Raw genomic sequence first — 13839 nt, forward strand, 5'->3', positions numbered from 1 at the left:
TATCTATCTATCTATCTATCTAATCTTTATTTCTCTCTTGCTTCCTTTCATTTATTCTTTCTTTCTTTCCTGTTCTACTTGATTACTTTCTTCTCTCTTTCTTTATTTTATTGTTACATTGTTTCTTCCTCATCCACCACTGACTGCTCCCATCAAGGCAGGTTTGGAACTAATCAATAGACTAAGTGTGTGTGTGCACATGCACGCACAAGCATATGTGTTCATCTGGGACAGGTCTGGGAGACAGGGGGGGGGGGGGGGGGGGGGGGGGGGGGGGGGGGGGGGGGGGGGGGGCAGAGTGAGGATGATAAGGAAGCGAGCAAGAGGGAGAGAGTTGGGATAAAGGTGTGTGATAGAATTGGAAGATCAAAGCCTTCTGTCACAGCGTGACTGAGCCCAGGGGCATTATGGGTAAGATGGGGCACATACACACCCGCATGGACACACACACACATTTATGCACGCTCGTGCAGACACAGACCTACTCACTCACGGCTGGTATTTGACTCTGAGTGTGATTGATACTGGGCTAGATTTGGAGAATCACTGTCATTCGTCTCTCCGCAGATCAAACAGCCACATAATCTCCCATAAAGGAAAGAGAGATGGAGGGAATAAAAAAGGGACAGAGTAGGAGAGCTTGAAGGAGGGGGGGGGGGGGGGGGGGGGGGGGGGGGTCTTCTCATCTGTGAAGTGTTTTTTGTTTTTCATAAAAGGAGACTCACCACCTGAAAAACACATCCATCATTCAGCTCCATTAAACTGCTTCTTGGACACATCAGAGAGATATCCAGTGTCTTAAAAGACGAGTCTAAATGCAGGCATTAAACCCCATTTACACCTGCTAAAAACATGCAACCTGCTTCTTGATACTGTCTGAATAAAGAAAGGAAAAAATTGCCAAGTGTAAATACTTGCACAGTGCACTGCAGTCAGAATGCATCAAGATAAGCCAGTCCGGGTCTTCATTTGATCTGGATCATACTGAGATCAACGACAGCCGCAGTTTGATCAAGAAAAAAAAATCCTTTTTCCTGCTATTCCAGCTATCTCGATAACCTAAAGACAGCGAAAGCCAACCTTGTGGGCTAACCTTGTGTTCTAATTTAAATGTGTGGGTACGCTGTCTTTGTGGGAACAACAATCATTCATGCGCTGGTTACTTTTTCATTTTAACTGAGACTTTTTTTCCCTAAATTCCACCAAGCTGTTTTTGGTGCCTAAACTTAATGAAACAAAAAGTAAAAGTAAAAAATGATTCAGCCAATGAAAACCACTCAAAACACAAAGCACACCAAGTGTGACATGAAACCACTGCTGGCTAATGAGGGGCTGGCTCTTTCCTTAAAAAAAAAAAGAGCGTGTTTTGGTGAAGAGGCGCTGCAGAGCATGTTGCGTGTGTGCGTGGAAGCCGTGCAGAGTGTGTACTTAAAACGACATGAAGAGAGAGGGGAAAACAAAATGAGTCTCCAGTCAGTGATTTGTGGGAATAAACTCTTTCTAGGTCTTCCTTCTGTGACAGTGACAGGCAAAATAACAATGCTGAGATATTCCAAGTATTGAAAAGTTATGTTTATATGCTAATGTTTCTCAGCGTCGGCGGTCATCTGAGCGACGATCACATGAAGCTTTTATCTCCACAATAATCAGCTGCAGTTGTTGAAGTGAGCGAGTGGACTTACGGCAAGCAAACTGCTATCATCCATGTGTTTATGTCTCTGAGTAGTTATTTATAAGCAGCTGAGAAATGTTAAGCACAAACTGCTTGCTGTTTCTTTTCTTTCTTTCTCACTTTTTGCTCATGTTCACCCTCCATGTACTTTCCCATGCTCTGGCTCCTGCACGCGGTCTTGTTTCTGTCCTTCCTCTTGTCCTCCTGACCTCTTTATCTTCATCTCCTCCGCATGTTTTTTGGGATTTACTGGAAAAAGCCGGTTCAGACGCTGTACCGCCACCCTCCGGAGCAAAGTGTTTTAGCGCGCCTCGCCCAGATTTCTATCTACTGTGGGAAAACCAAAGCAACTGCAATCGGTTTTCTTATCTGACAAAAGCATCTTCATAAAACATGTGTAATTAATAGCATATGAAATCCTTTTGGGATTTAATTTGGAAGTGAAGAGACAAAGTGAAATGCAGCTTTTGTAATGTTGTGTTTTTGGATGTGTGTGCAGATATCTGATGGAGGCTTTTTTGTCCTTGTTTTCTGTCTCTGCAGATGCACCACCCTATTCAGATGAAACCTGCAGACAGTGAGAAATCTAATGGTGAGTGGCATCGCACACATGCACAGTGTCAGACCCATCAGGATCACACACACACAAACACACACACACCAATAGCCTTTTCGAATTTGCTTGGTAACGGCTATCTCTGCTTGATTGGCAGACAGCACGAGGGACTCGGGCAAAAGATTGAAACATAGAGAGGAGGAGAGAAAGAGACGAGGGGTGGGAGGGGGCAATACTGATATATATAAATATATTTCTCTATGTGTGATGAATTATTAAGGTGGTTCACAAGGAGGTCAGTGAAAGTTGAATCGTTTTGGCCTCGTTGTGAACCGGCCTCTCTCCCCCTGTGGCTGCTCACTCATACAAACATGCTGTATGCACTCTCCCCCTGCCACACACGCTCTGCTGAATGCATCGAACACACACACACAAACACACAAGCACTGTCACACACCCCTGTCCTCGGAACACCCCATTCCCAAACTACATGCCGCAGATCCAATTCTGAATTGATTTCCTATACTGAGCCTCATCCTCCATTCCTTCTCATTCAAAGAGGAAGCTGTTGGACACTGTATAAACCAGTGGATGTATCATTAAAAAGGGCAGGACTGCCGATATCGGTTAGTCGATTCATAAATAGTTCATTGCTTCTTCTGATTCATGTTTGTGTAGTGAAGATGCAGACCTTTAAAGCTCCACTCACGAACATGTCTCATTGTTAGCGGCTAGGAACTTTCCTTACTTATTTCCAGCTGGTCACTTTACTTCTTAGTATTACTCAAACATTGCTTCACTGTTGGATTCATGTTTAATTTGATTGCTTTGGTGGACATGAGCTTTCAGTCATGGACACGGCTATAACAAAAAGGAACCTGAAGCTGGAAAACGTTCACGCTTTAATCACTTGTACTGTGAGATCCTGTGAGGGAGAAATTAATAGTTTTTGGAAATATGAACAAGGTGGCTTCCAAAGCACACCACAGCTGCCTACCATGAGTCACAAGCTGGAAGTCACTTACGGTTCAAGTTTTTTGTTCTTTGTGGATAATCAATAGTGCAACACTGGGTGAGGAAAGAGGCCTGACATGCAGCATATGTCCTGGAGAAATGTGTCCACCCTCAAGTGTAAGATGAGAGAAAAGAAATGTTTTATAAGTGAAAGAGTGATGTGGCAGGCTAGTCCATGTTACTGAAATTTCATTGCAGCAACTCAGAATGGTGCTCAGTAGTTTGTATGGCCCCCACATGCTTGTATGCATGGCTGACAACTTCAGGGCAAGCTCCTAATGAGATGACTGATGGTGTCCTGGGGGATCTCCCCCAAGATCGGGACCAGGGCATCACTGAGCTCCTGGACAGTCTGAAGTGCAACCTGGCGGTGTCAGATAGACTGAAACATCAAGTCCAAGAGGTAGATAGGTATCAGTTCCTTCATCCTCCAGGAGCTGCCTGCATACTCTTACCACATGAAGGTGGGCACTGTCGTGACAGTGGATCCAAGGATTTCATCCTGATATCTGATGGCAGTCAGGGTGCCGTTGCCTAGCCTGCAGAGGTCTGTGTGTCCCTCCATGGATATGCCTCCCCAGAAAATCACTGACCCACCACCAAACCAGTCATGCTGAACGATGTTACAGGCAGCATAATGTTCTCCACGGCTTCTCCAGATCATTTCACATCTAACACATGTGCTCAGGGTGAACCTGCTCTCATCTGTGAAAAGCACAGTGCACCAGTGGTGAACCTGCCAATTCTGCTATTCTGTAGCAAATGCCAGTCAGGCTCCACGGTGCCGGGCAGTGAGCACAGAGCCCACTAGAGGATGTTGAGCCCTCAGGCCACCCTCATGAAGTCTGTTTCTGATTGTTTGGTCAGAGACATTCACACCAGTGGCTGCTGGAGGTCATTCTGCAGCTCTGGCCATGCTCATCCTGTTCCTCCTTGCGCAAAGGAGCAGATACCAGCCCTGCTGATGGGTTAAGGACCTTCTACATCCCTGTCCAGCTCTCCTAGAGTAACTTCCTGTCTCCTGGAATTTCCTCCATGGTCTTGAGACTGTGCTGGGAGACACAGCAAACCTTCTGGCAATGGCACGTATTGATGTGTCATCCTGGAGGAGTTGGACTACCTGTGCAACCTCTGTAGGGTCCAGGTATGGCCTCGTGCTACCAGTAGTGACACTGACCCTAGCCAAATGCAAAACCAGTGAGAAAAGATGAGGAGGGAACAAATGTCAGCGGCCTCCGCCTGTAAAAGCAGGTTAAATTGTTAACTAACAGCATAGAGAAACTGTTGACACTGCTTTCTGGAAGTATGTATGAACAGCTGAAATTAAAAGTAATGATAAACTGATGACCCCTGCTAGGTAGGGGGGCCGCCAAGATAGCGGTATGAGCATTTTTTTTTTTAAGAGAACAGATTTAGGTTTTCTCACAAAACTCACAACTGAACATGAGCAGTTCAGTGAGACTTATTTTATATTTAGCGGTATGGTTTGGTAATAAGAACATCATTAATTGGCAAAAAAAAAAAACTTTCATTGGGTTCAGCTTACACAAGCTAACAGCTGTTAGCTAATTAGCAACCGTCTTCCTGAGTGTAAACATGGCAGTCACAGATGACGTCAATAACATGGATATGGAAACTGAGTATGGAAAACTATAAGAGATCCGCTCCTGCAGGGCCATCTAAAAATCTGACAGGACTAATTGAGCAAGGCAGGTGAAAAAGGATGCTGATTACTGACTTAGGTCTTCAAATCATGGTTTCCCCTTTTTTTTGCTGTGGGTGAAATGATGTCTTAATAGCAAATCTGACTTTTAAAACTTCTTAAGGTCCATATTGGATGCTTTCAGTACCAAACCCAAACTAAACTTGAATGTCAAGCAAAGAAAAAATAAGTCTTGCAAGGTTTAATAACTCTTTTTTTTCTTGACATTTTTAAAGTAAATACACTGCTGTGACTTTTTGTTCTTTACGCTATGAGGTAATAACTTGGGCTTTCCCTTCCTTCCAGGTAAATTCATACATGAGCTGTTAGTTTAACACGTTCTGCAGCTCAGACTCCTGCTGCAGCAGAAATTAGTGCGATTAAATTTTTGCGGTTCAAAAAATCTGAAAACAAGAACGCATTTTTTTAAAAATCTAATCTTCCTAGGAACAGATTTGCAGTTACGCTGGATGATCAGAAGACCTCAATTTGGAGAGTTTTTGGTGTGAAATCATTCCTATTAGAATAGTTTAGTGTGGCAGAGCTCAAGAAATCTCAGCAGCACATGCAGTATATGAAAGTTTGGCAAATGAAATTAAAATTATTTACACAGTTAAGTGAGAAAATGTAGGGGTTTTTTTTTTTGCAATTTGGATGAACTGACCCTTAAAGCTGAGTAATTGAGCAGAATTTCGGATTAGATGAACGGGCCATTTAAACCCCGTAACGGTACATTTGATACCATTTCTGTGATACGTGCAGGAGCCGCATGTATGTTAAGTGCAGTTGCTTTGCCATTACAACATCACAGAGGTTTCCTTCTAGGCTGACACACAAACGAAGGACTAGCCTGCCATGTATGTCACCGTCCACTGCAGGGGAGGAGAGAAAATGACAGCATCTAGGAAGGCAGGGGGAGAAATGCTTATAAAAGCCATCATCCGCTCCACTGAAATATGGCCAAATATCACTTTATAAGAAATAACTGTCAGGGTAAGGATGGTGGAACTTAATAACGGAGCTGCCGCTCGCAGTGGGAATGGTGAAATATAGAGCAGACCATACGTTACACGTCCATCCGTTTAACGGTAATGACCTTTAATAAACCCAGTGTTAGATCCGCTGTAACAGTGACGTATGGCTGCGCAGAGCTTTATTAGTTTAGTCAGTGGAGGAGATGGACAAAGAGAAAGAGACAAAGGGAGATAACAATATTGGTTAATCTTGTGCACGCGTGTGTGTTTTTAACTTTTCCCTAAACCTTTGTGATTCTTTCTTCGGCATCTTTAAATATGTTGGAGCTCAGCATGAGGCCAGTTCTGCTCCGATTTTTCCCCGAATGCAAAGCTGACTCCTGATCATCCCAGAGCCGGCTTTATGAGTCTTATCGCCCGCCCGCCCGCCTGCCTGCGCGCCTCGTCCGAAAAACAGAAACAGTCAATTGTAACGATATCTCCTCTCTTTCTTTCCTATCGACACAGAGTAAATTAATTACATTGCTGTTAGACTTGTGGTAATCTTTCTCTGGAGTGATGCGCACACACACACACACACACGCACACACTGTGTGTACAAAGGACTTAAAGCTTTTTGAAGCAACACTTATCTTGGCAGCGTATCCCGATGGTTTGTTTTTTAAACACACAAACAATTCAAACAGCAAAATAAACAAGTGCGCTATTGATTTCCCAGAGTGCAACAGACCGCTTATCTCTTTCGCCTCGCGGTAAGAGCTGACAGTTTCCTCATTAAAAATGAATTGGATTAGCATTACATTGAATGCAGTGGGAACACATAAACACACGCGCATTGTCTCTGCGAACGATGTGGATTTCACCCTCAGCCTAATTCGAACTTAACGTCACACGCTGGAAAACATGGGCGCGGGTTCCTCCCGGTACCTGCAGCCCCGCACTTGCGTTCCTCGAGATTGCACTGAGGAAGGAGGGATTGTGTCAGCAGAGGAGGAGGAGAGGAATCCATGAGGGAGAAGGAAGGAGAAGAGGAGGAGAAGTGGAGGGAGGACGAGGGTGAGAGAGGACAGGCTGAAGAGTCTCAGCAAGGAGTCAGTGTTGAAGTGATAATGAGACATTGATCAGAGCCTCACAGATGGCATGATGAAATACATGAACTCTGCCTGTCTCCGTCTCTCTTCCACTGCCTTTTTTTCTTTCTTTGACTGTTTCTTTTGATTGCTACATTTTTTTGTCTCGATCCATTTTTCCACATTTCTCTCTCTTTTATTTTTATCTCTCTTTGTTCTTACCAATCTCTTTATTTTTCCGCATCCCTGTTTCGCAGTGTACTCTCCTCAGTATATGATAAAAAAAAATGGGTTTGAATGCAATTAGAAAACAGAAACTATACTTAACCAAAGGAAATCTTGGTCACCTGAAATTGTATCTCTCTTAAATGAATCAACAAAGTTTTATGTCCTAATAAAGTCAAGTTTGCCAGTGGGTTTTAGATGAAAACCACTGGTTGTTGATTATGAGATGTTGGTGACTTTGGGGCAGACTCAACAGAAAAGGTTAATTAAGTTAGACCACGTCTGAGTTTGGGAGGGATCAAACTTGTCAAAAAGGGTTTTTTTTTAGGTAACCTGTTAATTCAGAAGTAAGGGATCGATCCAGAGACATTATACGAGAGGAAAGTAGCGATCCAAACTTGAAGTTTATGGAAGAAATCTGTAAGAACAAAGATGGTGGTAGATGTATATCTTTTTTAAGGCACAGCAAACTTTTTAAGCATTTTATTTTTATCAGATTAAAATAAACATTAGGGTGGAATGGTGGTGCAGTGATCAGCACTTTTGCCTCACAGCAGGGAGGGTTCCCTGTTTGAAACCCATAGCCATCTGGGACCCTTCTGTGTGGAGTTTGCATGTTCTCCCTGTGCTTGCATGGGTTCTCCAGGTGCTCTGGCTTCCTCCAACAGTCCAAACACATGCATGTATGGATGTGAGTGTGCAAAGTGATAGGCTCCAGCCCCTTCGTGACCCTGAATTGGATAAGCGGTTAAGAAAATAGATGGATGAAAACTGAAGTTAATTTCAATTTCCTTCAAAATAACTACCCAGGGAGGCGTTACCAAGATGGCTGCTGAGTGCCGACTCTTGCTTCTGGAAGTACTTTGATTAATCATGAAGTTCTGTGCTTAGGAAATAGACTCCTATGTTGGCACAACCAATGAAAATTGGCCTACAGCTAATCCAATAGCTGTAGGTCTCATTTTGAAGCCCCACCCACCATCCAGCATGTCATCCATACAGGTATAAGGACTGTGAACCTCAGTCTCCCAGGTGAAAGTCCTCTGTTGAATTGACTGTGTTCCTTTTTTGTCTAATGAGCCAAAAAAAAAAAAACTTGCCAATGCCAGCTTTTAAAAAAAAAAAAATTGTTTGACACTTTGAGAAATGTATTTATTTGCTTTCACAACAAACACTGAAAATACTTAAATGCCTGGATAGTAAATATACTGTAAACCTAGCAGCAGCTCATTAGTCAGAATCAAGAAAGAAACAACTCAAACTATTCAGGATGCAACCGGCTTTACGACTAAGTGCTTTTTATCTGCGTTTTTATATAACATTTGGATTAAGGCCAGATAATTATGGCAATAAAAGCCAAAGTTCAACAGATTAAGCTTTCAAACTGTTTTTTATTTCATGTTTTCATCTGCTTTAGAAGCTGATTACAGTTATGTCAAAGAGTTTCTGAGGGCGCCAAAGGTCTGAATAAAAGAGTGGAATGGGCATTAAGCAAGTGTTTGAACTCATTTGAGAGGAAATGTCAGACTAAAGAAAGGCAAATACTTGAACAGCAATAGCTCAGCAGTACACAGTGTTAAGGTTATAAAATCTCTTCATTCATCCTGTTTCTCTATATTTCTTATAGCAGTGGAAGACAGGAAGTTGTTCATCGGCATGGTGTCGAAGAAGTGCAACGAGAACGACATCCGGGTCATGTTCTCTGCGTTCGGACAGATCGAGGAGTGCCGGATCCTCCGAGGGCCCGACGGCCTCAGCAGAGGTACCCGTCACTCTGACTCACTTCTATCCAGACTTGATGCTCCTCATGTGAATATTACTGCTTGCATGGCCTCCAGCAGCTGCAGTTCATTGCATTAACTTGTGTAATGACTCAAAATCCTCAGGGGGAGTGTTTACCTCGCAGATTTGTGACAAGAGTTGACTGGTTGAAGATGGGTTCTGAGCCAAAGGCTGTCTCTCAGAGTACTTAAAGTAAATGGTATAAAAAGGATGGCATGTTTTTTTAATATATTAAAACTGGCGAAAAACTGATTTGAAAAAGTTCCCAACCGCTTTAATGTTTCACAATTTATTGTTATTTACTTGCTTAAAAGTGTTTTTGCTGCATAACAAGCAGCTCATTTACACCTTGTCAGCCATTTTTCACTTCACTGTCTACCTCTGGAAGTGTTTTCCAAGCTGTCAGTGTTGCAAGAAAAGACTGTTTACTTTAAACAGTGGTGATTATTGTCTTCTAGCGAGAAATATAAAAACTTTTTGGGGTCATAAATATTTTTGGTGCAAATCAGTAAAACAGAAAAGTGATGAGGCTTTCATTTTGTGTAATGTGCCTATTAAATTAGATTTCCCCATTTGCCTGAAATAGTATTTTAATGTTGTGATCAGGCTACACACCTGACAGCACCAACAATAAATGTTTGTGGGTGTAGATGTGGTTTTTCTAATTGACAGTCAACCTTGAACGTTCATTTTCGCTACCCAGAATCTGAGTGTGTCAGAAGACGGTTGTGAAATGGTTCACCGAAATAAAATCGATTATTAGTCATCAAAGGTCTGAACTGGAAGAGCTCTGTGCGGGTCGTAGACTTCGTGAGGACTCAAAGGCCATTGTAGAGCCCATATTGTAGAGTTTTGTTTGTTTGATAGATACTGCAGAAATCCTAGTGACAATAATAAGCTGGTTCAGACTCCATCAGTTTATCTAGATAATATACAGTATGTGCAGGGGCATCAAATTATGGTTTAAAGGTTATTTTCTACATAGTTCAGCTTAAAATCATGCAGCATTAGCTGGTTGTGTCCCCAGTCACACAGGCTACCAATCCCCTGGGAACCACTGTGTATTCCCCAACTGGTTGCAGGTGGTTGCTGGAGCTTGCTGACTGAAATGGGTCACGAAGAGGGTGCTGCAACAAAAACTTCCTGTGATTGCTTTGGTCAGAAGCACATTGCCCCCATCACTTGGAGTTTGCGTGACACGTGCCAGCTTGCTTGCAAACACTCGCCATTTTACTCTGCGAACTGTAGTTAAACTTGAAAAAGTGCGACACAAACAGGAAATGGAGAACGTTGGACCACAAAGTAAAAGTTGTGCCTTACTGCTGCAAAATGCACAGCTTTTACTTTGAAAGTGAGCCTTCTCTATTTTTGGTTTTCAAAGTTTCACTACTGCTTGGTGAATAGCTTGCTAGTGTTTACAACCAAGTTGGCATTTGCCATACATTTATTGGTGACCTCAGCAACCTGCTAGCAACCAACGTAATCAACAAGAGAGATAGGCCTATTGCCGGAGCACCACAGCCCTCAGGCTACAAGTGGACTACAAATGGAAACATATACTGTAGACGTATAGATATCTGTTTATAGTGATTATATAGATGCAACAATATATATATATATATATATATGCCTAATATAGTACAGCCTTTCATTCTGTGCAGACTGTACCAGATTCTGTTTTCAACCAGCTGCTTCTTCTTAAATATTTTCCTTCAAGGTCTTGAAAGACTCATTTTAAGTAGTAAATGCAAATGAACTGGAGCAACATCTTGAGGCTGTTGTGGCCACTGTGAATACATGCTTCTCCTTTTTTTGCTCTATATATTTCCACCCCCACCCCAACCCCTTTCTCTCTCATTTTTTCCCCCTTCTTGCTCTGTCAGCTCCATCCACAAACACCCCCTCTCCCACTCCTCTTCTCACCTCCTAACCTCAGTCCATAGCCTCCACCTTCCCTGCTGTTCTGGTTTAGCCTGCCGGTAAGCAAGTCCTAACCTCTTTATTTCCATCTTAAAGAAGGAGGAATTCTCAAACCTGCCGTCCAGATCAGGACATGAGTTGCTTCTTTGATTTGCGTAGCACCAGATTTAAATTTTAAAGCCATTTTATCATTTCACTGCAACTTTTTCTTTTTTTTACTTAATAAGAAACAAACTAAAAAAAAATGCTGTTAGGGTTAGACCTAAGTAAACCTACTTGACCTAGAGAAGTAAGTCTAAAGAAGTGCTTTAAATCTGCATTCGTTTTATAGGTCAGTAGGGCTCTTCTTGTTGCAGAAAGATTGTATAGTAATCTATGAGAAAACAACCCTGCCTCATTTATTACCTCGGTATTTTCTTTGCAAGTTTATGGTGTTGATTGTTAGTTTCTAGTTTTATTTAGTACAATGGAACGTTTAATTGATACATTATGGTCCTATTTAGAGTAAAAAACAGATTGGGCTATGTTGTGATTGACAAGCCGGAGTCAGTGTCCAAGGTTCGTATGTCAGATCCACCCCCGGCCCATCACTACTTTCAAAAACCCCCCAAAAAACACTGCTTTGCTTAAGACTTAGACAGTGCACCAAAGCTACGTCGATCTTTTATCTTAAGTGAATGATCTCAGCAGGCATTTGATGCCAGCTTCGGTTGCTGTTTCCATAAATCACTTGTTGAACCAAATGTCGGTCCTACGCCAAACCAATATCGAGGAAAGCCCGGCCTCAAATGCAGAATTTCAAGCAAATTATGGTTATTACTGAAAGCTCTCACGAAATCTTTGTAATATCCATTTCATTTTTTTCTCCACTTTGTGAGGAAAGTGATTCTGATTCACTGATTCGGCCATTCGTAGACTTGGCAGGAGGTTGTTCTGAAGTCATAGAGGAATAATGAAAAAATAACACACCACAAAAGAAAAAGGTTTTCGTGACTCAAAAGCAAATTCCTGTCAAGTCTGCTTCATAATCGGGACACATTAGATACTCTTCTCAAAGTGCTCCAGGGCTGTTTTAAAGAAAAGAGATGGACCTATTAACCAGGTGACAAATCGACCAGATTAGTCAACTCCTGAGTGTAACAGGTACGTTCTCTAAAACAAACTAGGACATGATGTATGACGAGATCCGATGAGTCCTTCGATCTATTGATCTATTTTTGGCTATGTTACCTCTCTAAATACTCATCATTAACCATTTCTTCCCACAAGCACACACCTGCCTACCCTCACGCCTCATTTCAACCATCCTCCCAATACTCCCTACCTCCCCCGTCCCTGCCCCTGTGTGGTTTCTGTGTGCTGAGGAGAGATGGAGGGGCTTTCGCAAATCTCTGTCCTTCTATTCCTCCTCCTGTCACAGGAGCTGTCGCTGTCATTGTCAAACAGATTCAGTGTAGTTATGTTGGTGATATCTATTTTTCTGTGGCTGTTGAATGTTATGGATGTTTTATTGTTGACTTGAGTCTTCCTCCTTTTCTTCTCAAGGTTGTCTCTATCTAGAACCAGTCTTTGCCTCAAACCAAACTACTCAAACTCCCATGTTCCTCTGCTTCCGCGAACAGCACCACCCTCCCCGTCTCTATATTCACCCTGGCTGTCCTAGAATCCTCTCTTGCATCAATTTGTCCTCTTTTTCTCAGACATCCCACACTGGCCTCCTTCCCTCCCTTCCCTGTTTCCTTCTTCCATCCCTTTTCAGCTCCTCTCTTTTGTCCTCATGAATATTTTAGATGCAGTGGCCAAATCCTCGTTTCTGTGGAACTAATATAAACCACTTAGTCAAAAAGGAAATACTGGTAGTCCCAGCTTGGTCTTGGCTAGTAAACAAACACCCCTAACCAGGTTGAAAATAAATAGGTCTTTACGGATTTCTGTGTGTCTGCAACTCCCAGGGGCCCTCAGTCCCACGTAGCTTCGCTGCCGAGCTCCTATTAAATCTCGATATCAATCAGAAGAGCGCTCCACCATCCCGCTATTAATAAAATATGGATCACACCACCAGTGGATGGCTGGGCCTGGGGAGCTATCCTACTTTCATTAAAGGACTGTTTGGTTCTCCACTGACGACAGAATGCGGCCCGTGAGGTATTTTTAGCGCTCGAGCCACGTCCCATCTCTGTGCTGTGAAAAATAAGACATGCACCAACCAGCCAGAAAGTGTGGCTTCGACTCAAAGTGTTTCTTTTTTCATTAACAGCTTCAACATTAATGAATCAATGTGCAGGCACTGTGGAAGCGTCAGCTTCAAGCTGCAGAAATGAGCTAAAGATAGAAATGTCTTTGCGGATGAAAAGTATTCTGTCTGACAGTTGGAGACAAACTGATGAGTGTCCTTTAGGTGACAGCCGATGATGTTGTAGCTGACCAGTTTTATAAATAGTGTCAGGACCTATCAGGACCAGTCTGGGGGGCTAACCCAAATGGATGCCCCCTGCAGAACTGATCTAGTTCTGGGGCATTACTTCTCTGCAGAGGATGAGGCAGCCTCCTGGAAAATAAGCAGTTGAATGGCAGATTGTGGCCCATCTAAAATAGACAGTCCCCTGAATAAACCGAAAAATGACCCCTTTTTGTATGTCCTATCTTCAGTGCTACCACTTAGCACGGCAGCTCGGCACTGTAAAGGACACATCAAATGTTTACTAGGTCAGTCCTGCAGAATCAGATAACCTTCAGTCTCTTTTTATCACCTCCATGCCTCTCTAATGTTAAGTAACCAAGGTAGGTTTACATAAAAGGTGCTCGAGCTCTATCTTCCAGTTGGCAGTGACATAAAAACGGTTAAAAGGAGGTCAATAGGCTTCACTTAAGATCAAAGAGAGGTCTGCGTAACCAATAGGAACAATCATTTTGAAAATTGAATA

The 13839-nt window shown here is 42.7% G+C and overlaps 1 protein-coding gene across 6 annotated transcripts in view; it reads left to right on the forward strand.

The window, feature by feature from the left end:
• celf2 (cugbp, Elav-like family member 2) overlaps positions 1-13839 on the forward strand; it is a 217608-nt gene that overhangs the window by 166257 nt on the left and 37512 nt on the right. For all 6 annotated transcript variants that reach the window (XM_030719968.1, XM_030719969.1, XM_030719963.1 and 3 more), the window contains 2 exons: positions 2216-2264; positions 8841-8975. In XM_030719968.1, coding sequence (XP_030575828.1) covers positions 2216-2264; positions 8841-8975 — 184 coding nt within the window. The remainder of the gene's footprint in view (positions 1-2215; positions 2265-8840; positions 8976-13839) is intronic.

This window comes from Archocentrus centrarchus, chromosome 23 (assembly GCF_007364275.1).
Source record: "Archocentrus centrarchus isolate MPI-CPG fArcCen1 chromosome 23, fArcCen1, whole genome shotgun sequence".
NCBI classification, from domain to species: domain Eukaryota; kingdom Metazoa; phylum Chordata; class Actinopteri; order Cichliformes; family Cichlidae; genus Archocentrus; species Archocentrus centrarchus.